The 27,475-nt window shown below is 37.1% G+C and overlaps 1 protein-coding gene across 1 annotated transcript; it reads left to right on the forward strand.

The window, feature by feature from the left end:
• The first annotated feature begins 14,569 nt into the window (after positions 1-14,569).
• On the forward strand, positions 14,570-25,212 carry LOC107812244 (AP-2 complex subunit mu). Its single transcript, XM_016637299.2, has 13 exons — positions 14,570-14,948; positions 15,397-15,574; positions 18,000-18,090; positions 18,226-18,320; positions 18,513-18,602; positions 18,693-18,741; positions 18,819-18,957; positions 19,932-20,048; positions 21,336-21,426; positions 21,505-21,647; positions 24,373-24,487; positions 24,612-24,656; positions 24,735-25,212. Exons 1-13 carry the CDS (start codon positions 14,866-14,868, stop codon positions 24,813-24,815), a joined length of 1,317 nt encoding a protein of 438 aa, XP_016492785.1. The 5' UTR covers positions 14,570-14,865; the 3' UTR covers positions 24,816-25,212.
• Positions 25,213-27,475: the final 2,263 nt, after the last annotated feature.

The following is a 27,475-nucleotide window of genomic DNA, read 5'->3' on the forward strand; positions in this document are numbered from 1 at the left end:
TGATAATGAATCGGAATACGATGAGGATGAAGCCTTCGAAGAGATAAACAGAGAATTAAGCCAGTTCGAAGAAAAACCCTAGCCCAACTTAAATAACACAGAAGCCATCAATTTAGGGGATGCAGACGATATCAAGGAAACTAAAATAAGCATCCACATTGAACCAAATATCAGGGAAGAACTAGTCAAAGCACTCATTAAATTCAAAGACATTTTTGCATGGTCGTACGATGACATGCCAGGATTAAGCACTGATTTAGTGGTTCATAAATTGCCCACTGACCCGGCATGCCCTCCCGTCAAAGAGAAATTGAGGAAGTTCAAAATAGACATGAGTGTGAAGATTAAAGAAGAAGTAACCAAGCAGCTGCAAGCTAAGGTTATTCGAGTCACTCGATATCCTGATTGGTTGGCTAATGTGGTGTCGGTGCCGAAGAAAGATGGGAAGATCAGGGTGTGCGTCGATTACCGCAATCTGAATAGGGAAAGACCAAAGGACAACTTTCCTTTACCCAACATCCATATCTTGATCGACAATTGTGCCGGACGTGAGATCGGATCTTTTGTAGATTGCTATGCTGGGTATCATCAAATTCTAATAGATCAAGAAGATACGGAAAAGATGACATTCATTACGCCATGGGGGACTTATTGCTACCGGGTAATGCCATTTGGTTTGAAGAATGCTGGGGCAACATACATGAGAGCAATGACTACTGTGTTCTATGACATGATACACAAAAAGATTGAGGTGTACGTGGACGATGTGATCATAAAGTCCAAGCATCAAGAAGACCACGTAGCAGACCTAAGGAAGTTTTTTCAAAGACTTCGAAGGTATGATATTAAGATCAACCCGGCCAAATGTGCCTTTGGTGTTCCATCTGGAAAGCTGTTGGGATTCATCGTCAGTCGGCGAGGTATTGAACTAGACCAATCAAAGATCAAATCTATCCAAGTTTTGCCACCGCCGAAAAACAAGACAGAAGTAATGAGTCTGTTGGGAAGGTTGAATTACATCAGCAGATTTATTGCTCAACTCACAGCAACTTGTGAACCCATCTTTCGGCTACTGAAGAAGGATGTCGCGGTAGAATGGACGGCAGAATGTCAGGAGGCATTTGACCAGATCAAAGGATATTTATCAAATCCACCTGTGTTGGTTCCACCTGAGCCGGGGAGACCTTTAATTCTTTATCTTATGGTCTTGGAGAATTCGTTTGGCTGCGTGCTGGGGCAACACGACATTACAGGAAGGAAGGAGCAAGCCATCTATTATCTCAGCAAGAAGTTTACAGTATATGAGGTTAAGTACACTCAACTCGAGAAGACATGTTGCGCCCTAACTTGGGTGGCCCAGAAATTGAAGCATTATCTGTCATCATATACTACTTATCTCATTTCACGCTTGGATCCACTAAAGTATATTTTCCAGAAGCCTATGCCCACAGGGAGGTTAGCAAAATGGCAAATATTACTCACGGAGTTCGACATCGTCTATATGACAAGGACGGCCATGAAAGCCCAAGCACTGGCCGATCACTTGGCTAAGAATCCTATTGATGAAGAATACGAGCCGTTGAGGACGTATTTTCCTGACGAAGAAGTGATGCATATAGATGAGTTGGAATTACTTGAGGAACCAGGTTGGAAGCTTTTCTTTGATGGAGCCGCAAATGTGAAGGGAGTTGGAATAGGAGCGGTACTTATCTCTGAAACAGGACGTCATTATCCTGTTACGGCTCAGCTGCATTTCTATTGTACCAACAATATGGCTGAGTATGAGGCATGCATTTTGGGTCTACGACTAGCTACAGACATGGATGTCCAGGACGTCTTGGTCTTGGGAGACTCGGACCTCATGGTGCATCAGATTCAGGGTGAATGGGAAACACGGGATTTGAAGCTCATACCATATCGACAATGTTTGCACGATCTGAGCAAGCGATTTCGATCAGTGGAGTTCAGACACATCCCAAGAGTTCACAATGAGGTTGTCGATGCTTTGGCCACTTTAGCATCAATGTTGCATCACCCAAACAAAATTCATGTTGACTTGTTGCATATCCAGGTTCGTGATCAGCATGCTTATTGCAACGTGATAGGGAGAAATGGATGGTGATCCATGGTTTTATGATGTTAAGGAGTACCTCAGGATGGAGATATACCCGGAACAGGCCACTAGAGACCAAAAAAGAGCCATTCAACGATTGACAAATGGTTTCTTCCTCAGTGGAGGAGTGTTGTACAAAAGAACCCCAAATTTGGGATTACTGAGATGTATAGATGCTAGTCAAGCCACGACAGTTATGACAGAGGTACATGCTAGAGTTTGTGGGCCACATATGAGCGGATGTGTGTTGGCGAAGAGGATTCTTCGAGCAGGGTACTATTGGCTCACTATGGAGCGCGATTGTATCAATTTCGTGCGGAAATGCCATCAATGTCAGATACACGAAGATTTGATTCATTCTCCGCTGACAGAATTGCATACAATGTCAGCACCATGGCCATTTGTTGCCTGGGGCATGGATGTCATTGGACCTATTGAGCCGACAGCTACTAACGGTCATAGGTTCATTCTGGTGACCATCGACTATTTCACTAAGTGGGTTGAAGCTAAAACTTTCAAGTCGATAACCAAGAAAACAGTGGTGGATTTTGTTCACTCCCATATCATATGCAGATTGGGGGTCCCAAAAGTGATCATCACGGATAATAGTGCTAATCTTAACATCAATTTGATGAAAGAGGTATGTCAACAGTTTAAGATTGCACACTGCAATTCCACCCTATATCGTCCCAAGGCGAATGGAGCAGTTGAGGCAGCCAACAAAAACATAAAGAAGATACTGAGGAAGATGATAGAACGGTCCAGACAATGACATGAGAAATTACCATTTGCATTGTTAGATTATCGCACTACTGTTCGGACTTCAGTAGGTGCAACTCCTTATTTGTTGGTATATGGAACTGAAGCAGTAATACCGGCGGAAGTTGAAATTCCATCCATTCGGATTGTCGCTGAAGCTGAGATTGATGATGACGAGTGGGTCAAAGCCCGGTTGGAACAGTTGAACCTGATTGATGAAAAGAGATTGGCAGATGTGTGTCATGGCCAGTTATATCAAAAGAGAATGGCGAGAGCCTACAACAAGAAGTTGTGACCCAGAAAATTTGAAGTGGGGCAGCAGGTGTTGAAACGAATCCTGCCATATCAGGCCGAAGCAAAAGGCAAGTTCGCCCGAAATTAGCAAGGGCCATTCATTGTAATCAGAGTGTTGTCCAATGGCATTTTATGCTTAACAGACATCGAAGGGAAATGCGTCCACATGGCTATCAATTCTGACGCAGTTAAGAGATATTATGTATGATTTCTTTTAGTTGTAATTGTTGTTTGTTTGTACTTGGCATTTATCGGAGAATGAAATGACGGAGACAATTCTTTCTTCTATCCAAATACTTTAACCTTTGCTTCCCCTTTTGAGCCTTATTTGTTCTTTCATACCCCTCTTTTGGAATCATTAATGAAAATGAAAGAAAAGAAAAGAGAAAAATAATGGTAATAAAGACAAAAGAAGGGTAACAAGAAAAACAAAGGAATGGGAACTACGTTTGACCTGATTCCTCAAAGAAGGATACGTAGGCGCCTCACTGCTCGGTCATAGTGTAACATAGTGTGCATAATGTAACATAGTGTAACAAAAAATAAAAATCCCCAAGCAAGAAAAACTGGGGCAGAAGTTTGCGTTTGTAATTTTGGTAAGAAAGTTTGATTCCAAGAGTTGTACTGTTTTACCCATAAAAATTATTTTGAACTTTTGATACCCCTTTTCCTTTTAGCCATACACAAAACCCCCTATTGATGTCCAAAAAAGACCTCCCGATCAGTATTCGAGAAGTGCCAAGTCATGCAAACGGAAGTCGGGGATAGCACCTCGATTCCCAATAGAGAAAAGGATCATGGACTGGAAATGAATTGATAGCCGAAAAGAATCCCCAGTAGAGAGAGTCATATCGGCAACACTCCAAATCCCCAACTGAAAAGATAAAATAAAATGAGAGAGTCTTATCGGTGAAAACCTTTACAGGCACCATAAGACGACGGGAGCTAAGAGAAATGAGAGAGTCTTAGTAGTGAAAACCCCTCGAAGGGCACTATGAGGCGGCAAGGCAAGATCGGCGGAAAAGGTCCACATTTGGCAAAAGTTGAGTGTTTGTTTATCCCCAACAAGATGAAGCTGTCCGAAAGATTGATTGATACGAATAGACTGGGTTGATTAATCCGGAATACACGACATGATCGTTGAGGATCAGTTATATCATTCAGATAAGTTCTTTTCTTTCTTTTTCCCCAACATTTGTTCAGAAAGACTTCTTCTTTTTCTATTTTTTGAAATCATCACTTTTTCATTTCTTGGTTTAAAGACTTTACCTCCCCAGCAGTTTGTTTTTGAAAAGGATTTTCAGAGCTTACTACCAGTGGCCAAAATGGTGCAAAGCAAAATGCGAATAGGACAGACCAAAGATAAGGCCACAAAGCGAAAAGAAGTTTATCGCAAGACCAAATGGCGAATGGGTCTAGATCCCAAGAGGACCAAATTTCCCGGAAAAGTTATGGATCAAATTCCAAGAGGATCCCCAGCAGATTTGCGAGATACAGGAACAACTCCGACAGATTCTCGACAAGTTCCACAATGGTCGAACAACACAGAGCGGGGAAGGAAGAGAAAAGAAAAACCATCCCCAGCAGGAATATCAGCCCCAACAAATAATATCATCCCCAGCAAGTTTTATAGCAAAGCAGGGAAAAAGGAGAAGGGAAAAACCATCCCCGGCAGGAGTGGCACGACCACTCACCATGTTTTAAACTAACAAATTTTTCTTTGATTTGAAGTAGGGAAAGGAAATGCTATCGACAGCAGGAAGACATGGCCGCAAAGAAGATTATCAAACTGGGGCAGAAAATTTTCTCTCATTGCGAAAATTTTCTTGAAATCAGATACCCACTTGGGGAAGATGGAAGATAACACAAGTTTTGAAGGAAGTGTAATCCCCCGTAGTTTACGGGAGAAAGAATACAAGTTTTAAAGAAAGCAATCTTGGAAGAAGCAAGATAACCCAAGTTTTAAGGGTAGTGGTTTTTGAATCAGTATCATCCCCACCATTGTTAAAAAGAGGAGAGTAACTGGTCTTAAAGGAGGAAGATAATTCCCCAGCAGTGTTATTCCAGGCAGGTTTCAGGGAAGTGAAAGCACCAGCTTTAAAGGAAGTAGTCTTTGAAGAAGAAAAAAATATATTTGTGAATAAAATATCGGTGTTATCCCCAGCAGTTTCTCAGAGGAATAAAACACCAGTTTTTGAGGGAAGCAGTTAAAAGAAGATGATTTAAGTTGCTGAAGTCAGGAGTCCACCTGGAGAATGGAGGCTGAATTATTTTAAAAAGTTGTTGAAGTCAGGAGCCCGCCTGGAGAATGGAGGTGTTACTTTTAAGAAAGTTGTTGAAGAGTCAGGAGCCCGCCTGGAGAATGGAGGCTGAATTATTTTTAAGGAATCGTTGAAGTCAGGAGTCCGCCTGGAGAATGGAGGCTGATTTATTTTCAAAGTTGTTGTGGAAGTCAGGAGCCCGCCTGGAGAATGGAGGTGTTAAAATTTAAGAAGTTATTGAAGTCAGGAGCCCGCCTGGAGAATGGAGGTGTTACATTTAAAAAGTTGAAGGAGTCAGGAGCCCGCCTGTAGAATGGAGGTTGTTATATTTTTGAATTATTGCTGAAGTCAGGAGTCCGCCTGGAGAATGGAGGTGTTAAAATTTAAGAAGTTGTTGAAGTCAGGAGCCCTCCTGGAGAATTGAGGTATTACATTTAAAAAGTTGTTGATGAAGTCAGGAGCCCGCCTTGAGAATGGAGGCTGATTTATTTTCAAAGTTGTTGTGGAAGTTAGGAGCCCGCCTGGAGAATGGAGGTGTTAAAATTTAAGAAGTTATTAAAGTCAGGAGCCCGCCTGGAGAATGGAAGTGTTACATTTAAAAAGTTGAAGGAGTCAGGAGCCCGCCTGTAGAACGGAGGTTGTTATATTTTTAAATTGTGAAAGAAGTCAGGAGCCCGCCTGTAGAATGGAGGTTGTTATATTTTTGAATTACTGTTGAAGTCAGGAGCCTGCCTGGAGAATGGAGGTTGTGTCATCTTTCAAAAGTCAAGTTGGAGTCAGGAGCACACCTGCAGAACAGAGGAATACATTTCAAGATCAAATCAGAAGTCAGTAATGCGAAGGGTTACAACAAAAATCCCCAGCATAACAAGCTTTAATGTAGGAAGCAGTGTCCCCAACAGACAGAACGAAATGATAAAACTTGTGTTCAGAAAAGAAAAAGGCCAGTGTCATCCCCAGCAGTTTTCGGAAGAAAAAGCACCAGAGGAAACACAAGCCGATAAGAAAGAAAGGCAACCAGAGCGAGTGGAAGATAGATAAGATTTTGCAATTCCTAGTTTAGTCTAGCCTCTTATTTTCTTTTGAGCACAATGTAACAAGGAGATCAGTAAGTTGTAGTAACAACATGCAACAGCAGTAACAACAAAATTGCAGTCCCATGGTAGTCTCAGCTACCAAAACTTCCTGAACTACATTAACCTGATTCCCTTTTAGCCAGGGATATGTAGGAAACCTTTGAAGCAAAGGTTCGGTTAAACCTTTTCAAAAAAATGCTTCACACGAAGTATTCCAACGGGCAAAAATCGCTCGAATCCGCTCACTTTATCTTTGCACAAAAACTCTTTGTGTTTTCGGACAAAGAGGGGCAGCTGTGAGCACGTGATTTTTGCTTCACGAAAAAACTACTCCAAAAGAAATCGAAAATTAAAACAAATTTCCTTGGTGTACAATTTTTAGAATTTGCGTGACATTTTTGGATAATTATTTGTGTTTTTATCTGTGAATGTTTATCCTGTTTTAATTAATTAAAATACAAAAAACAAAAATATGTTGCATGCATATTTAGGATTTGATTGTGCATTTAGGAACTAATCGAACCATAATTTGGTTTTAAAAGAAGAAAATCACAAAAATATGCATTTAGTCTATTTTATGTCATTTAAAGTGTGCCATCTTGTGATTTTATTTTAATTAAATGTTTTAACTTGTGTGCTAATTGTTGTTAAGAGTTAATTAATATTTTGTAGTTTAATTTTGGTTTTACAATTTATTTTTAGAATTTTTGTTAATTATTAATTAAAAGAAGAAAATGAAAAGAGTTAAAAATATAAGGCAAATCGGATTTGAGCCAAAATTTTAGACCAAAAATCAGGCCCAAACATTCAAAAAACCCGGTCCATTTCAGCCAGTCCCTCAGAAGACTCGAACGACGTCGTTTCTGAGTCTCAAATCTGGGCCGTTGATTTGTTTCAATCAAACGGTCCAGTTCAGCCCCTGCATAATTGAAACGACGCCATTTTAGGTGATCAAATCTGAGCCGTTCATCTATCTTGATCCAACAGCCTCAAGGCCTCCTCTATACCCGACCCATTTTCACCCAAGATCGGCCCAATTTTGTATAGAGACCAAATGGCGTCGTGCCATTAAATGAAACGATCCAGGACATAGATCGTGCTTGATCGAATGACCAGGATCAAACAACCCCGCCCCTATATAAACTCAACCTCCTACCCCAGCCCCCCTAACCAAACACCCCCCTCGTCTTCCTATTCATCGTCTCAACTCAGAGACTGAACCAAACACCCCTCACCGAAACCCTAGCCGCCATGACACCCCACCGCCTAAAAACCAGCGGTAACAACGCCGTCGGTTACCAAATCAACACCATAAGACCATCAGACCACCCTCGCTCCAAATATGTTAACTATCTGGCTCGAATCTTCCTGAAACTCCTCGAATCTTCATTTGAAGATTCGAGCCAAACATGAACCTACCCCAATCCACTCCAAATTCATACCAGGCAACCCCCAGACCTCCCTCATACCATAAATGACTTTGGTTCAGTTCAAATCTGCCTAGAAACATTCGAACCCTAAGTCGAAAACCAGGAACCCTAGAAATTCCAAATCATGGAATCCGTCCAAATTAAATGAGGATTTGGGGTCTAATCGACCTTGATCGAAGTGTTCTCAGTTGAGAACACTTCGACTAAGGTCTGTTCGACCTCAAAGTGTCCGAGTCCGAGTTCGAGCCTGGGTCTGTATAGTTCTGATGTTCTGAGGTATTTTTCTTTTTCCCTTGTTTTTTTTATCTGTGTATCTGTTTAGTTTTGTTTTGTTGATTTTTCCATTCTTTATCAATTCATCTTCTCATCCCTAGTGACCTTTTTAGTTGGTCGATTTTTCTGTTTGTTGATTAATTGTACCTGTTATAAACTACACATTCTATTTGATTAATGTCGTCGAATAATTAGTTTCATAAGTCCCCTGCTTTGTCCAAAGCCATGAATCACCATGTTTGTATGTTTGATTATGTTTGTTGTTACCAATTGTCTATGTATAATCGATTAATAAGTTGCGTCGATTAATTAGTTTCCTGTTAGTCCCTGTTTCTGTCAATACCACTGAAATTACTCGTGAATTGCCTGATTCTCTGTTTCTGATTGTTTAGTGTCAATTGTAATATGTAATCGATTAATTAAGCTTCGTTGATTAGGTCGTTCATATAGTTTGAATCATTTGGCATTCTGTTGTTTATAGTTTTTCAATTGTTAGTTGTCTGATTAATTAAGATTCTGTTTGATTATAAGCATTGTTCTGAATCACTCAAACTCTTGTATTTGATGTATTTTTCTGCCTTAAAATTACTAGCTGGAATTAGTTTATAGCTGTAGTAATTTAGGTGATCATTTGGGAATTAGTTTAGTCAATGCTTAGCTTTCCTCCTTAGGTGAGTTGGTACAGCTGATGAGCAGTAATATTAAGGGGTTTCAGGGGTAATTTGGGAATGAAACAGTTAGGATAATATTTTTAATGTTAGTGTTTTGTTAATGGGATATTAGTGTCTTTAAATAATATATAATGGGAAACAAAAAGGAATGGGGGGCTGAAAATAAGGAAAAGTTTTTCCTTAGTAGATTTTAAGTGGAAAATTTCAAATTTAGTGGGATAGAGGGCGTCGGGTAGTAAGTGGAAAAGGAGGGCAAGTCTGTATAAGATAGACTTATACATATCCAATGATAGAGGCAGACCCGCAATTTGAGCACAGCGAGGGCACCGCTATCTTCAATATAGATATATAAGGTAGTAGCAACAAAATTTAGCATACTAACTCCTTGGAAACTTAATGATTATGAATGAGTTAGTGATCAAAAAAATCTTTTAAAATATTAAAATCTTACTCAAATAAAATCAAGATAAAATATTCATTAAGCACAGTTCAACCAGAGTCTCAACCGCCATCACTAAATCGACAGAGGTATGCTACTTTGCCGAAGTAATTTTTGAAGGCATAAGTATTTTGGAGTTTTTCTATTACTCTTTTTTTTGGTTTGGGAGTGGGGGGAATTTTATTGAATTACTTATTTCAGTATAAGTCAAAAGAATGGTGATGCTTATAAACTTATTTGTCAAGATAAAGAATATAATTGGTGTCTTGCTAATGGAATATTTTATTCTCCTCCCATCTTTTTATGTCTCTCTATTACCTTTTTCAACGTCTTGAATGACGTTTCGCAAAAGAGTTTTTGACTATTTTATGTAGAAACTTTAAAGAACTAATTGTGGAGAGATGCTTGGTTGGAGGCTTTTGAGAGAGATTTAAAGAGGGAAAAGCTAAACTAAGTTCACTATATTTACTAGTGCTAAAATATTTTTGAACTCAGAAAAGATAAAAAGAATAAAACTAAATTGAGCACTAAATACAGAATATTAAACTACCTTGAATTCAAAGAGGAAAAAAATAAAATGAAAATGAGCGTCATTGCTTCTAGCGTTGGGTTTTGAACCTCAGTCATTTTGAGAGGGAGGAACAAATGTTGCATGATAAACCAGCCCAACAATCCAACTTTTGTGTTTGAGGGGGCACATTAAAATTATTTTGTGGGTCCTTGATGTATATATATATATATATATATATATATACACACACACATGAGATTTTTGCGAAAGCTAACGGGTTCCGGCGACCCCTCTAGTGACCATGTAGGTCCGCCTTTGAATTGATATCCCTACCATCAGATCACGTATATAACTTAAATCTTTGTATTAACAGGCAAAACTTCCAAAGAAGGGTTCAATTTTCAGGCAAAATATTTTGAACCTCATCTTGTCGATTATGATGTATTCCTTCTCAATTGTGTCAATTCCATCATGCTTAAATCTTCATCACAATAGTTTTGGAGTTTGCCAAAAGATTTTTGTCGATTTTTATTATATCACGCAAGTTACTAAACTATTTTGTAATAAAGTCATTCATTTGCATAAAATCAAGTCATGTAGTACATTCACTACTATAATGTGTTCCAAGCATAGTACTTTTTTCATTTTATTGTATGTGATGCTATTTGGATGAACACAATTAAAAAAATAATAGAATAATAATATTTTAGTTCACTTTTACTTGTTCACTATATTAAAAATATATTTTACTTTTACTTGTTCATCTTAGCAAATCAAGATATCGTTTAGTATTTGATATTTGCTAGTTTATTTAATTCATGTCTAAATAAGATTTGTAGTCTGAATTAATATAGGAATAGACTTTCCTATTTCTAGTTAAAATAGGTTTTCATGTTGTTATAAATAGGGGTATTGGTAACTTATTTTATGTGTGAAGATTGGTGGAGAAGTTTGTGAGAAATATTCATAGATTTATAATAAAATATTTTTCATCGTTATATTGGTATTAGAGCGTTCAGTGATCTTGGGAGAGAATCGAGTAGCTTCCGTTGTCGGCTGGCGGCATTAGCCAATGCGTGCCCCCATCTGGCCAAAGGTCACGTTGGCAAATGTCGGGTCGACTGTATATTCATGGAAAATAATCATGTCTAAAAAAATTGAGAAAAAAACTGCAGTTTTAAAAGGAGCAAGCAAATAGCTCAAGAAGAATAAACTTTTCTCTAGAAATTGAAGAGAATTATTAAAAAGTTGAAAGTTAATTACAGTTGAATAAACAAAATTGAAAGTTGGGGACAAATGCCTCAACAATTAGGAGCTGGTGACAAGTGCATCAGTAATTGGATGTTGATGACAAAGTGTATCAACATAGAGTTGAAAACAGGTGTTTCAATAAAATTGGGTGTTGATGACAAATTGCATCAACGGAGTTGAAGACAAATACTTCAACAAAATTGGGTATTGATGACAAAGTGCATCAACGGGAGTTGAAGACAAGTGCTTCAAAAAATTGAGTGTTGGTGACAAAGTGCATAACGAGAGTTGTAAACAGGTGCGTTAACAAATTGAATGTTGGTGGCAAAGTACATCAACAAGGAGTTGAAGCCACATGATTCAACAAAATTGAGTGTTGGTGACAAAGTGCATCAATGGAAGTTGAAAGCAAGTGCTTCAATAAAATTGAGTGTTGGTGACAAAGTATATTAGCGGGAGTTGAAGACAGGTGCTTCAACAAAATTGAGTGTTGGTGATAAAGTGCATAACGAGAGTTGAATACAAGTGTTTCACCAAAATTGAGTGTTGGTGACAAAGTGCATCAACGAGGGTTAGATACATGTCTTCAATAAAAGTGGAAGTTGGAGAGAAATTCTCCATTACAACAACAACAATAAAAAGTCAGACGTATACAACATTGAATTACAGGAGAATGAAGGAAAATTAAATTAAAGTTATAATAGGAAACCTCAAGTGTAGTACGAGTACAACCGACCCCATGTACTCAATAAGTAACAAACTTAACCTTAGGTTGAAAGTAGTGACGAGATGAAACATAGGTCAGGTCCAACACCCAGTAGCCAACAACAGTTCATAACAATGTAAAGCAAGTAATAAAAGAAGTAACTCAAAGCTAACATGCTCAGCTTAATCATGACTTCCAAAAAATAGTTCTGCTTCTCAAGTATATCGGTGAAAATTCTAAATCTCTTACCAAAACCGCCGAAAATATGAGTAAATTTAAAAACTGTGAGTTTTCCCAAAAATTCTTTCAATAATAAATATATGATGTTTTATTTTCTTTTCAGATAGTAAATGTAAAATAACTCTCTATGCCCATATGTCAAGATGTGTGAGAAGTCATGGATGACGTGATACCATACAACACGAGGAAAAATGCATCTCTATGCATGTATGTCAAGTGTGCATGCCAAATGCGATGTATCTTAGTGATAAAACTATATGCATACTCTTAGAGTATCAATTCACTCAGTCCTCTCAGTCACTCAGTCATCACAATCACTCAATCCTCACAATCACCTTAGTGGGTCCCAACAGGATAATCATGTAGTTTAGAATGGATTCAAACATGGATCACAGCTCAATAACTCAAGTACGTAAAAATTTCATGGTTACAGGTAAGATCAGGTAACTACACAGACCACAGAAATAACAGAGTCACAATTCATACGGTGCACGCCCACACGCCCGTCACCCAGCATGTGCGTCACCTTAACATCAATCACATAGCACGTAGTTCGGGGTTTCACACCCTCAGCACTAAGTTTAGAAGTATTACTTACCTCGAAAAAACTAATTCCAATACCGAGCCAACCAAACGATGCTCCAAGAATACTATCTTGTACGTACCGACCTCCGAACGACTCAAAACTAGCCAAAAGCAACTCAAATACATCAATTAAAGCCCAAGGAAATAATTCCAAATGATAAAGATCGAATCCTTAATCAAAACCCAAAACTGGCCAAAAGTCACACCCCGACCCGCGCTTCGGAACATGGCAAAACTTATAAAATCCGATAATTCATTCGATAACGAGTCCAACCATACTAATTTTACTCAAATCCGACTCCGGATCGATGTTCAAAACTCAAAAATTCACATTATAAAACTTTAGGCCAAAACCTCCAATTTCCTCTTTGAAATTCATCAATCAAAAGCTAGAATCGAAGAAAAATTCATGAAATATAATCAAAACCGAGTAGAAAATACTTACCCCAATTCATATGGTGAAAAATACTTCAACAATCGCCTCAATGCGAGCTCCATAGCTCCAAAAATGTAAAAATGACCGAAACCCTCGAAATATAATACTTTATAATCTGCCTAGGCATTTCTCTTACGCGAACGCGCGAAATGCATTGCGTTCACGATGAACAAAATCACACTGCCAACAAAAGACTCTACGCGTTTGCGATACACCCCACGGAAGCGTGATGACCACAAGTGCCAAAACTTCGCGAACACAACTCACATTTCACGATCGCGTTGAAGAATTCACCAACTACCAGCTGCCAAACCTCAACACTACCCGAACGCATATCCTTACACACGGACGCGAAGAACACCACATTAACCCATTGCGAATGCGACCAAGGAAGCTCGATTGCGAATAACAAACCACTGCACTAACCAAAGTACCCATCGCGAACGCGTTTCTCCATCCACGATAGCGAAGCACATCTGAAACACCAGAAAACCAGCAATAACAACATGGTCCAAAATAGTGTGAAACCCGTCTGAAACTTACCCGAGCCCCCCGGGATCCCGTCCAAACATACCAACAAGTCCCATAACATAACACAGATTTACTTGAGGCCTTAAAACACTAGTAGCAACATCTAAACGACGAATCACACCTCAATTCAAAATTAATGAACTTGAAACTTGAAACTTCCACAATCGATGCCGAAACCTATCAAATCACATCCGATTGACCTTAAATTTTGCACACAAGTCACATTTGACATTGCGGACCTGCTCCAACTTCCAGAATCAAAATCCAACCCCGATATCAAAAAGTCCACTTCGGTCAAACTTTCTAAAATTTCAACTTTCGCCCTTTCAAGCCTAATTCTGCTACGGTTCTCCAAATCACAACCCAAATGTGCTTCTAAGTTCAAAATCACCTAACAGAGCTAACAGAACTATCAAAACCGAATGTCAAATACTAAAAAGTCAAACTTGGCCAACTCTTCCAATTTAACGCTTCCTAGGTGAGAACCATTCTTCCAAATCAATTCCGAATAACCTGAAAACCAAAACTGACGATTCGCATAAGTCATAATACATAGAACGATGCTACTCAAGACTTCAAATAGCTGAACGGGATGAAAATGCTCAAAACGACCGGTCAGGTCGTTACATATATGAATAAGCTTTCCTATTTCTAGTTAAATAGATTTTCGTACTATTATAAATAAGGGTATTGATAGCTTATTTGTAGAGAGCTTTCAGAGATTTAATAAAATATTTTTCCTTCAAAGATAATTTTTTTCTTCATGTTTTACCCTTATTATTAATTATTAAATCCCTAAATCATTTCCAAGACTTTTTGGAATGCTATTACTATTACGATATTCTTCATATATTTTTTTTTAAAGAGAGTACAAAGTTAAAAGTGAAGGAGGGAGTAGGTAATTGGAAAGTTAATGTGATGTTAAAAATTTAGAAGTGGTGGATAAATAAATTTGTATTAAATATTTTTGGACGTTATAAAATGAAAAATTTTATAAAAACATGGAGGATAAGCACTTTCAGATTTTCCTTATAAACATTTCTAAAATGTAAAACCAGCTCATCGGAGGAACTGAACACATGCGTTATAAATTATAATAATCAAAAAGCATAATTAAAATCTCAACAACAAATTTTCATTTCATTTCATATTTTTTAATCAAAACAGTTTCTTTCCCCAAATCGAACAACTTTTCCCCCCCAAATCACCTGAAAAACCCTAGAAATCTCAAATTTTGATCTGATTTGGTGGCTATTATTGTAGAATTGGATCATTTCTGATTAGCAGCCATGCCAGTGGCGGCTTCAGCAATATATTTTTTGAATCTTCGTGGAGATGTACTTATAAATCGCCTCTACCGCGATGATGTTGGGTATGTTCTCATTTTATTCCCAATTATTTATTTATTTTTCGACTCACTTTTTGTTTATTTTGATTTATGGAATTAGTTTAAGATAATTAATTGTTCAGTTTTGAACTTTGATGAATAAATTAGAGTTTTGCTGCTCGTTTTTGTAATGTGTGGTGCTATAAGCTCAAAGCTGGAACCTTTTGCATTGTTTGTATTGCTGTATACGAAAAATTATTTATGCATAAAATTTTGCCTAACTAAAAATACTGTTTGCTGGTTAAAATTGTGCATTGCTAAAGCAAATTTTTTATTACTCTGACCATGTATGAATTTTAGTGTATAGGTCTGCATAAGTAATATAATACTATCTGTTTTTTGGTATAAACTCCATTTACTGATGTCCGCGTAGCTTACTACATTACTCTGTTATGTTTCTCATTTAACTATGAACCTTTCTTAATTTTATCAGAGGGAATATGGTAGATGCTTTCCGGATGCATATAATGCAGTCAAAAGAACTTGGTACATGTCCTGTCCGGCAGATTGGAGGCTGCTCTTTTTTGTACATGAGAATTAGCAATGTCTATATTGTGATTGTTGTTAGCAGCAATGCAAATGTTGCATGTGCATTCAAGTTTGTTGTTGAGGTAACACTCCTCTTGGTATCAGAATCTCACCTGTGCACCTGATAATTCCGGTCTCAAGCACTGCTGTTTATTTGTTTGCTACGAAAGCTTTCATGTTCTTTTTCCCCTTTTTGTTTGGGGGTGGTGGTGGTGGTTTTTTTTGGGGGGGGGGGGGGGTAAGTGGATAAGGTACATTATTGCTCTCTGAACATCCGGTTTTTGTTGTTAAGATGCAGACGGGAAGTATTTTGTTGCGTAATATGGTTGGAGTAGTTTTCTATTCCTCCACCCCCCACCCCTCCTTTTTTTAATTTTTTTTCGGCTACTAATTCCATTCCTAGTTGAGTTGTGCTATCTTTTCTTTTAGGTTCACTAAAGTGACAAATAATAGCCTTTGGCTGCTATTAAAAAGAAACCTTTTCAAATGAGCTGTTTTATATATCTGTCTTATGGGATCAAGTTCTGCATATCCACATGGTCAGATTTTTAATCTTAGTGAATGGCAGCCTGTGTGGTTTTTGGGTAGCTTGAGGGGATCCGTTACCTCTCATGCTTTTCATTCAGGTAATGGAAGCCTTGGGTAGAATGATGGATAGAGAAGTGGGAGATGGTTTCTTGAGGGGCAACACACAGTGAGGTTCCATAACGAGAAGTAGACATCACTTTAGTTCTGTGATACAGACATAAACCGGCCGAGTTATCTGAGGTAGATTCTTATGTGGTTCCAGGTAACGTTAGGAAGTGTGAGATCATTTTGGTAGGTGATGTGGCAATATTGAAGATCTAGCACGACTGCTCAATTGCGGGGTTGGAGCTCTTCCAACTGCTTATCTCAATTTACCTCTGGGTACGCCCAACAAAGACTAAACAGTATGGAACTCAGTGATTGAGATAGTTGAGGAAAGGCTAGCAGGCCGACAAAAGAGGTACCTGTCCAAAGGGGAGAAAGAAGTACCAAATTAAGAGCACTATGTCGAGCATTCTTACGTACTTCATGTCTTTGCTTAATGCACTAGCCAATATCATAGGTAAACTACGAAGGTTTCATAGGAACTTTCTGTGGGATTCAACAAATGGGGAGAGGAAGTTCCGCTTAGTAAGGTGGGAGGATGTTATGTCTCCTAAGGAATTTGGGGACTGGGGGTCTAGGGTGAAACATCGCTTAGTTTTCAAAAAGTCTCTAAGGGTATTAGTTATGGAGATTCTCTATGGAGGGAGGTGATAGTGGAAAAGTATGGAGTGGCGGAATGGGGATGGAGGACTAAAAACTTCTTTTGAGTGTGGACTTTGGAGGAATATTATGTAGGGATGGAAGATTACATCAGCAACATAAATTTCAAGGTTGGGTATGGCAGTAAAATCAGCTTTTGGAGTCACAGGTGGTGTAGAGAAGAGATTTGAAACTCACATTCCTGAACATTTGCAACTTCTCAAGCCAGAAGGAGTCGATAGTACGACATATCCAAAGGTTACAAGGTGGAGGGTGGGGGAGGGGGAGAGGGAGGGGGGAGGAATTCATGGGTTATAAAGGTTAGGAGGAGCCTTCAACGCTGGGAGGCTGATGAATTCCAAGGTATAGTTGAAATGCTTTACAAGCTAAGTACATCACACATTATTCAATGGAGATGAAGAGCAGGAAGCGATGAATTGTCTTCACTGAAGTCGTATTATCATAAGCTCTTAGTGAGGGAAGAATCGAGTTTTCTGCAATTATCAGTTTGGGATTCCCAGGACACCAAGAAAGGTGTGCTTTTTTAATTGGCAGTGTGAGGAGCAATCCTGAGTGCTGATTTTTTTTGTAAAAGGAGGATTGCATATGTTTGTTAGTGTTTTATGTGCATATGTTCTGGTGAAGATGTTGATCTCCTCCTCCTACATTGTCAAGTGGATACTCGCCCGTGCTGTGAGATGTTGAGATGCTTCAGGATGCAATGAGCACAGTAAAGGATGCACTTGCTAGATGGACTTTTAGAAGGAGAATTCTGAGAGCGTGGAACTTGTGCCATTGGCACTCATTTGGGTCTTGTGGAAGGAGAGATATATAAGAGCTTTTAGAGTTCCAGTTCGTATAGAGGATTTGGTGTTATTCATAGAAAATCATATTATGTTGTAGATTCTCTACTTCTTGGTATACTGCTTGTAACCCATTATTAAATTTTTTTTACCTTATCAAAAAATGTATTTGTCTTATGGATAAGAAGCATTCCGGTACCGATATAGTTTCCAATGCTTTAGTTATATAGAATTTGTGGACCTTCCCTTAAATGTACTAATACAATCTGTCTTATAAAGGGGCATTTCTGGTACCCCATAAGAAATGGAGGTTAGAAACATAATGGCATAACCATGACTTTATTGCCTAAATGTGTTTTTCTGTTTGTTGTTCTGTAAATGATTCGGTTTTACCACAAGATTAATAGAACTGCAATCTCCAATTCTCTCGCAGGCTGTTACATTATTCAAATCATATTTTGGTGGTGCCTTTGATGAAGATGCCATTCGTAATAATTTTGTTTTGATTTATGAGCTATTGGACGGTAAGCTTTTCATAGATTATTTAGTTTCTGACATTTTTTTATCTGGGTTTGACAAGCAAAAGCCTTTTTTTATGAAGTAACCTTTTATGTGTATAATAGTAATTGATTTTTTTCTTTATTTGTATAAAAACACAGAAATTATGGACTTCGGTTACCCTCAAAATCTTTCACCTGAAATCTTGAAACTCTATATTACTCAGGAAGGTGTTCGGTCATCCTTCTCATCCAAGGTTAGTTATTTTACGTGCTTGCTTCCATATTATGACCAAAGTGGTTTGAAAAGTAGATTGAGATTGATCTTTCTGCTTGATTTACATTTATAAAATTCATTCTTGAGATATATCGCGGCAATGAGATAAACGAGGAATTTTGAGTATAATATCTTTCACTTTCTCCCTTCACAATTGCACACAATCCTGCAGCATGTAGATAAGCCAGTTCCAAATGCAACATTACAAGTTACTGGTGCGGTTGGTTGGCGCAGGGAGGGTCTTCATTATAAGAAGAATGAGGTGGTTTACTTGCTATCTTTCTTAATCTCTTAGATCGTTTATCTTCCCAAGTATACCTGGGTTTCTGATGAAACTTTATATATTCAACAGGTGTTTCTGGATATTGTGGAAAGTGTTAATCTCCTTATGTCTTCAAAAGGTATAAAGTTTTGTAGTTTTGGTGGATGCTTTTTTCCTTCCCATTTTTGGTTCTCGATTAATGTATTACAATTGCAGGTAGCGTCCTCCGTTGTGATGTAACTGGGAAAATTCTCATGAAATGCTTCCTTTCTGGAATGCCTGATCTGAAGTTGGGATTAAATGATAAAATTGGTCTTGAGAAAGAGTCACAGCTCAAGTCCCGTCCTGCTAAGAGGTAGTGTCTGCATAATCGTGTGTTTCATCCTTTGTGATTATGTCAGTTTGACATACCTTGTTGAGCTAGTTGTTTCAGGAAATGTCACTTGAATGTTTGTGAACTCTAGGTTACTATACTCTTTCCATTTCTTTTGATTCTTTTAGTTCTTCAAAGTCTAAACTTGATCTCCTCAAACAGGAAAAAATTGAACATTATCTTTCCCTATCATTGCACTTCGTTGTGGAAGAACATTTATGCTAAAAAATGGAACGAGGGATTAGTAGTTTTAGAGAATTACTAGCAACCTTCTGAAACTGGTAGGTCCGTGCATCGTCCACTGACAGTAGGTTTAGAGGTTCAGCATTTTGCTTCTGAGTAATAATCGTGTATTATGAGATTGGTAATGTATCTTTATAGGTGAGATATACATTACCTAACCTACACCGAATGTTATGGTATCCTCTTGAATATTTTAGAAAAGAGTCGTAAAATGCTTTTGAATGGAAGAAAGAGGCTTCTACTACTTGTAAAATGTGCTTCTTTTTACATTTAACTGTTTCACGATTCCTAAGATTTGAAAGCTATAGTATATAGACGTAGTAATAGGAATTGCCTGAGAATTTGTCAGTTCTATAGCATTACAGGAAAGTGGGATTTCCATTGGAACACAATTCAGATGTTCTGGATTATAGGACATTACAAGTATAGAGCATCTATTTTTGCAGGTGCCTTTGAGTATGTGTTTGTAAATTTTCAACGGTTACCTGATATCAGTTAACCTTATAACCTTAAAGAGTGAAGATAACAGTTCACTTCGTGCCATTCTGCTTCTTTCAGTTGTTTCTCCATTTTCTGCAGTTTCATAATGCTAACTGTCTTCAGACTTTGTGATTATCTAGCTGTATGGACTCCATATTAGTTTCAGCAGCTGCATGTTTAGATAGTTATTTCTGTTTTTAACATGGTATATTTCTCTGCCCCGCCCCGTGCAGCGGCAAAACGATTGAGCTTGATGACGTTACTTTCCACCAGTGTGTAAATTTGACAAGATTCAACTCAGAAAAGACTGTCAGCTTTGTGCCGCCTGATGGTGAATTTGAATTGATGAAGTAAGTTTGTACTTCCTTCTGTTCATCGTTGTTTTGGGCTCTATTTTTTGTTCTCTTCTCAAACCAGAAGGCTTAACTACTGTTCTTCATTTGTTCTAGTAGTAAAATTCTGAACGTCCTTGAAAAGTTGCTCAATGTCAAATTAGATTAATAGTACAATAATTAAGGCAGCACAACTATCAAGTATGTCTGTCCCAGAAATTGTTTTCAGTATGTCGTGGTAAGGAGTCCGTTATTGTTATTATTATTAATATTGTTTTTCTTAATAACGGTGGTGTCCCAGCCAGTTTGTGAGCATCATGACTAATCCACCAGCCCGCAGGAAAGAAAAGTTTCCAAGAAGGAAAGATATTATATGGTAGCTTGAATTCTTTCCGTAAAAGTTGGCACTGTTTTCTAGAACAAGGCTTTCTTCTCCTATAAATAGGAGGCTTCCTCACCCCAATGCATCAATATTCTTGATAATCAGAATCTCTACAATTCTCTCTCTATATCACTCCTTCCCCTTTTATTATTTTATAACAAATTTCCTTTTTAGACCTTGTAGAATATTTTAAGCATCCTACAAAAGTCAATATTATATACCTTTCACAACTGCGAAGAATTTAAGTTTGAATTATGATTTGATCTTTCACTGCGAAGTATAAACTCAGAGATTTTAAAGTGCATTTAGTATCTTCTTTTGCTATTACCAAGGTAATTGAAACTCCAACTGCTATTTTGTTTAAAACTGAATGGTTTCTATTATTGGGTGTTTCAAATTAATGTCTTTTTCTCCCTTAAATGGAATATTTACTTCTAATTTTATGCAATGAAGAACTTGATGGGTTCTATTATCTACATTCCAGTATCCCAACAAATCAAAAGTATTCTTTCTCCTCCTATTGCTGCCAGTCTGTTCATGTTGCCACTCGTAAGTAATCATTTGCGTTCCAAACTCTAAATAAGTTGTGGGAAAATTAAAAGTATTATATAAACAGCTTGAAAGTTCTAACAGAATATTCAATTTGAGAGAAGTACATGAAAAAAAATCCTTTATATCTTTGAGCAATTGAAATTGAAATACTGTAATCTTTTGAAGTGATGAGCAAGTTTCAACTCGGGGGGCTAGATATATCATCTACATATTTTTGATCACTTGGAAAGTGATGACCAGTCTATAAAGATTGGGTCTGGGCCTTTAAGCTCAAAATATGTAGGCACCTTGATTTTGAAGTAGTTACAGATTATACTCATAATCATGGCCATAATCTTATATAATAACACCTGAAATTTGTTTATATTCAGGTACCGTATTACTGAAGGAGTAAATCTTCCTTTCCGGGTATTACCAACTATCAAGGAATTAGGTCGTACACGTATGGAAGTGAATGTTAAGGTTTGACATGGAATGTATTTCAATTTGAAGCATCTGTCTTATTTGATTTACTGTTGCCAAACTTGTGTTGTTTTTCAGGTTAAGAGTGTGTTTGGTGCAAAAATGTTTGCTCTGGGAGTTGTCATTAAAATTCCTGTGCCAAAGCAAACTGCAAAAACAAGCTTCCAGGTGACATCAGGGAGAGCAAAGTATAATCCAGCCATTGACTGTTTGGTGTGGAAGTGAGTATTCGATGGCTTAATCATGGTTGGCATAAATTTTTACCTCCATTTGATTTATTTCTTGAAGATGTGGTCAAACTTTTATCATGAAGCATTCTTTTTCGTTTGACTCACATTTAGACCAGATGCCTTAGCAAATTTGACATATACTATTGAAACGCAATTAATCTGTTTGTATCTTCAATTAAAAAGCTTGATTTCTTTGGTTTTTTTTATTAATGGAATCCTCCTCTTTATCACTAGCAAATAAAATTTATATGGAGGTTTCGGCATTCCTTACCTCCTCAAGAAATGGGGGATCGAAGGGGTTTCTAAAGTAAAGTGTATCAGACACTAAAAAGGAAGGACAACTCTGTTAGTCAATTAAAAATCGTTTTAAGGATGTACTCCATTACAAATGAATCAATTTATTGTGAAAATATCTAAATGAGCCAATTTGGATTTGTCTTCCTTGTATAGAAACTGGGATAATATTTTGTGTACAGGTTTTCTGTAGATTCTGGTAAACCCTTCATCTTCTAGCACATCTGACTTGATTGGCTTGCCTTTTGCATGGCTGAGTGGCCTGAATTGCTTACTTTTGTGTTGTAACCAAGAAACTTCTGAGGGCCAGTGTCGCACGGTTTGAAACTCGGTGGATAATGGGCCCGCCCTTCTACCTTCTCCACTTGAATACTAGGTCTGCAGCACGGATCGAACCTGTGTCGTTCGCCTAAACCACACATCACAAGGTGTGCTCATACCACTAGGCCAAAGTCCTGGAGGCCTGAACCTTATACTTTCTTAAGTTGCTATAGATGTTCTCACAGATGCTATTGTGTCTAGCCATAATTGTTTATTATTTGAGCTGGTGTTTATGGAATCAGGAGTCAATCTCAATATACTTGTCTGCTCGGTGATCAACATAGTTGTTTAGTTGCTTCTGGAAAATCCCCGAGATGGAGCTTCAGATTTGGCCAGCATGTCATTTTTGTCAATTTCCAATGAAAGGAATTGTGACTTGGAAAAAAGGAATGGAAGGAAAGGAATTGAAGGATATTTCAATGGACTGGAAAAAATAAAACTAAGAAACATGAAGAGTTTGTTCTCTTATGCCTTTGGTGTAAAGAGGATACACTTTATATACATAATCGCGTAGGGTTAGGTGAAAATAGCCTACATGCTCATATTGTCTATATTTGTGGCATCACCGTGTTGGGTTATTAATGAAATCATTTTGACTTGTGCAGTCCTTCAACCGAACTATGCATAGAAATTCACAGCTCTTTCATCACTTCAAATTCTCCCACCAGCAGAATTTCTTGGATCATCCTAGCAACATTCATATTCACTTAATTAAACTTTACAGATCTGTTTCTAATTACTAACCGATAAAAAAATCTGTTTTTATTACTATCTGCTACTTGGTGTTGTCAAAACTCAAAACTAAAAGCACAGAGAAGCGCCAAATTTTGCTAGGACTTATAGGACAAAGCACAATTAAAGTGCGGGCCTTAGCAAAGAAAGGAGAAAATGAGAAAGCTAGTGCATGTTTGTGTATGTATAATGCAAGAAAATTAACTAAAAAACAGAAATAACAATTATGTGGACGGGAAGATATTTCTCGACCATATTAATCTGTGAGTTTCCACATCTAATCTCTTTGTTTTTCACTGTTTTATTGTTTTTGAAAATGACTACACAATTAAGGAGCTTGTTTTCCTAATTCTTCATCTCTAGATAATAATGCACGGTTCACACTGCTCCATTTTGTTCAACCTGGAGCAATTGAATTATTTGTTGCCGAACCATTAGCTTAGGGTGTGCCTATCACATGTACCGGTATTTACACATGCATAGTGTCTGTGTGCACATGCTATCACAGGTATTTACACATGTATTCCTATGGATGCTTTCTTTGTAGCAACTAGAATTGCATAGTGCATACAGTTTCATCTTAGTAAATTTGTTTATGTTGAATGTAGAAAACCTTACACTCATGTACGATACTCATCTCTATTAAGAACAATATGGTATTTTCTTTGCATGAGTTGCTTGCCTCCGACAACTTCATGTGCTCTTGAGGGAGAGTAGGAGAAGCCAATTTTCACACTTCTCGTCCTATTGGGACTAATTGGAGGAATTGAATTAACCTAAGATCAGTTGTGTGTAACATCAGATAATCTGGCGAAAGGAGGATCATTTCACTAGGTCCTGGATGTATATAGTAATAGATGGCTCAATTTTGAAAATTCCTGCGTCTCTTTTTCCTTCCGGATTCTTTCTTCTATGTTATGTTTATATTTCATATATATACTACTTCAGGTTTCTAGTTCGTAGTAAAGCATACAAGTGGTAAGCAACCACTTCCAACCGAGAGGTTGTGAGTTCGAGTCTCCCCAAGAGCAAGGTGGGAAGTTCTTGGAGGGAAGGATGCCGGGGGTCTATTTGGAAACAGTCTCTCTACCCTAGGGTAGGGGTAAGGTCTGCGTACACACTACCCTCCCCAGACCCCACTAAGTGGGATTATACTGGGTTGTTGTTGTTGTTGTTGTAGTAAAGCATACAAGTGTGTTTACTTTCATTTTTCTCTGGATCGAGGAGTTTGTTGTTAATACAACTTAATTATACAATGATCATGTTCTATTTTTGTCAGTAGTCACTTATCTGTTTTTGCTGCATTCTTCTGCATTAAATCTAGTTTTTCCGAGAGTAGAATTTTCAATATATGGGCAATGTGGTGCAGAATAAGAAAATTTCCGGGGCAAACTGAGTCAACATTGAGTGCTGAGGTTGAGTTAATTTCGACAATTACAGAGAAGAAGTCCTTGACTCGGCCGCCAATTCAGATGGAATTTCAGGTACATATTTGCCCTACCACATGACAATTGTGTTCCTCTGCAGTTTGTAATTTTGGCATGATAACATGTTTTATTGTGGTTTATTTGGCGCTAGTATTCTTTACCAGTTCCTTGTTCGATGCAGGTTCCCATGTTTACAGCATCTGGATTGCGTGTTCGGTTTCTCAAGGTATGTTTGGCAAAATTACAATTCAATAGTGCTTTTCTTTGGTATGAAATTCAGCTTCATGTGGTTAGCTCCGTGCAGGTGTGGGAGAAGAGTGGCTACAACACAGTTGAATGGGTTCGTTACATCACTAAAGCTGGTTCATATGAGATAAGGTGCTAAGATAAAACAGCTTATGTGAGTTTGAGGCGGTTGTAGATTGATGCCCAGTGTTAAAGTAATATGTTCGAAGGATGCAATCATACCAGCACTTACGCACCAGATTCTATACTTTAAATGTGCTTGGGCGAGTGTAGTACTAGGATGGATGACCCTTTGGAGAGTTCTCGTGTTTCGTCCCTTTGCTGACCCCTACTAGTTTGGGATTGAGGCCGAGCTTGATTATTTTTTAAATTTTTTGTTGTGGTGAGTTCTTTATGAGGACTAAGAAGAAGCCTTTGGTTAAAACTGGCGTAGTCCTTATGTTTCTATTGTTGTTGGTTTGTTTGATATATTTTCCCACACAAATTACTGTATTTTGTCGGGTTCCTGGAAATGAATTAGAAGCTGGTGTTAGTAATTTGGTGCTGCAGCCACAATTTCTTCCCATCATTTTTCTTTCTTATCTTATATGTTTACTGAGCAAATTTAACCTTCCATTAATTGAAATTTATCCTATTCGTTGAATCATCTATGGATTATCACAATGGCAACTCTGTGTTTTCTTAATGAAGCTTGTTTTGGTTTATTTATTCAATGATTTGGAGGTATGTTATGTTGTGACAATTCTTAAAACTGTCACCTCGAAATGATTTAGAAAAGTATGAAAAACATTTTACATTATTAACAGTGGTTCAAGGAGCAAAAATTTCAAAGACAATACCTAGTTGAATAGACAAAGAGGAATTAGCACTATGAAATACATGCGATTAGACAGGAAGCATTAGGTAAATAGCCACTTTTCAAATTGCTAATTACGTAATATTTAACCACCTTTTCAAAACTATTCAACTTTTAGTTTTTTTTAGATGCGAAAATAAAGTTTGGACAAAAATACTTATAGCTAAAACGCAGAAAAATTCCAGCATAGTGTGTCTGGTGTTCAAAACTTCTATATGCGAGGAGTTCGAAATATGCAATTCAAACCCTTGGAAAAATTCATGGAGCTTGAACTGCCTCCTTTCGAATTTCAAGACAGTGCCATGAAGTTTTCCTAAAATATAAAGTCAAGACGACTTCTCTAAGGATTTAAGTTATATGCACTAGTTATGACAATTTTTTTTTTTTGTATTTTTAATATAGTTTGATTTATGATAATATGTTAGTTATTATTTTATTAGGTTAGTAATTAATATTTATGAAAAATTTAATTATAGTTACCTTATAAGTGACCTAGCTATACAAATATTTTAGAGGTTTTTCGTATATATACCATATATGAAACTATATTACCAAATATGTTCATAGTTTGCTTATTACCCTTCATGCTAATAGTATTTCTACCTAATATATACAATGCATTAAATAATGAATCAATGTAGCTTTATGATTCCTTATTTTGCGCGCTAAAAAAGGGGAATTAAATATTTTCCAGATCTTCCTCAACGCAAATCACGCACATTCCATAATTATCGTCGGCTTCACTCTGATCTTCCACAACGCAGAACAAGATTTTTCATACTCTGTTTTTGCAATACACTCTGTTTCCAGAAATTCTCTCTACATCTCTCTCTATTTCTCAATCGCAAATTTCAGTAATACAAAGCAAATGAAAAGAGAGCAGCAATTCCACCATTGGCAGCCATTAAAAAGCTTGAAAGTTTTGAATTCAAATTTGGGTTTTCAAAAATCATTATTTGTTTGGATTGAGTGTTGTTGAAAATAATCGGGAATATAGTTTGGAGTTCATATCTCAATTTTGAGGAGTTTTGGTGAAGATTAGACTTGGTTTTGACTGAATTTCAAATTGAAACTCGAAGAAGAAGAAGACATATTGCAGAAATTGTAGAAAAATTGCAGGCTGTTGTTTATTTATTTATCTTTTATTCATTTACATATTGTATGAAAGTTGAACAACATTGTATAAAAATTGTATTAAAGTGGATGATTTAGTACTGTTTTGGACAAAAATATGTATAAAAAATGTGAAACATACATTTCAGGGGAAGCATGTCGATTCCAAATATGTACCCAGTTTGTAGATATTTTGTAGATAAATTGTAGATTATTTGTATTCTGATTGTAGATGCTTTATTTTCTGTTTTCACAAATAAAAACGGCTAAAACTTCTACAAATCTTCTGAAAAAACACAATTATGTCGAAAATCCCAATTAAACTACAATCGAATGGAAATCGGGATATTAAAATTCAATATACCCAGTTTGTAGATATTTTGTAGATGAATTGTAGATTATTTGTATTCTGATTTTAGATGCATTATTTTCTGTTTTTACAAATCCAAAACGACTAAAACTTCTACAAAATCTTTTGCAAAAAAAGATATTATGTCGAAAATACCAATTAAGCTACAATCGAATGGGAATTGGGATATTAAAATTCAATGTACCCAGCTTGTAGATATTTTGTAGATAAATTGTAGATTATTTGTATTCTGATTGTAGATGCTTTGTTTTCTGTTTTCACAAATCAAAAATAACCAAAACTTTTACAAATCTTCTGCAAAAAATGCAATTATGTCGAAAATACCAATTAACTTACAATTGAATGAGAATTGGGATATTAAAATTCAATGTATCCAGTTTGTAGATATTTTGTAGATAAATTGTAGATTATTTGTATTCTGATTGTAGATGCTTTGTTTTCTGTTTACACAAATAAAAAA

The sequence above is a fragment of the Nicotiana tabacum genome, chromosome 5, assembly GCF_000715075.1.
Source record: "Nicotiana tabacum cultivar K326 chromosome 5, ASM71507v2, whole genome shotgun sequence".
Classification (NCBI taxonomy): Eukaryota; Viridiplantae; Streptophyta; class Magnoliopsida; order Solanales; family Solanaceae; genus Nicotiana; species Nicotiana tabacum.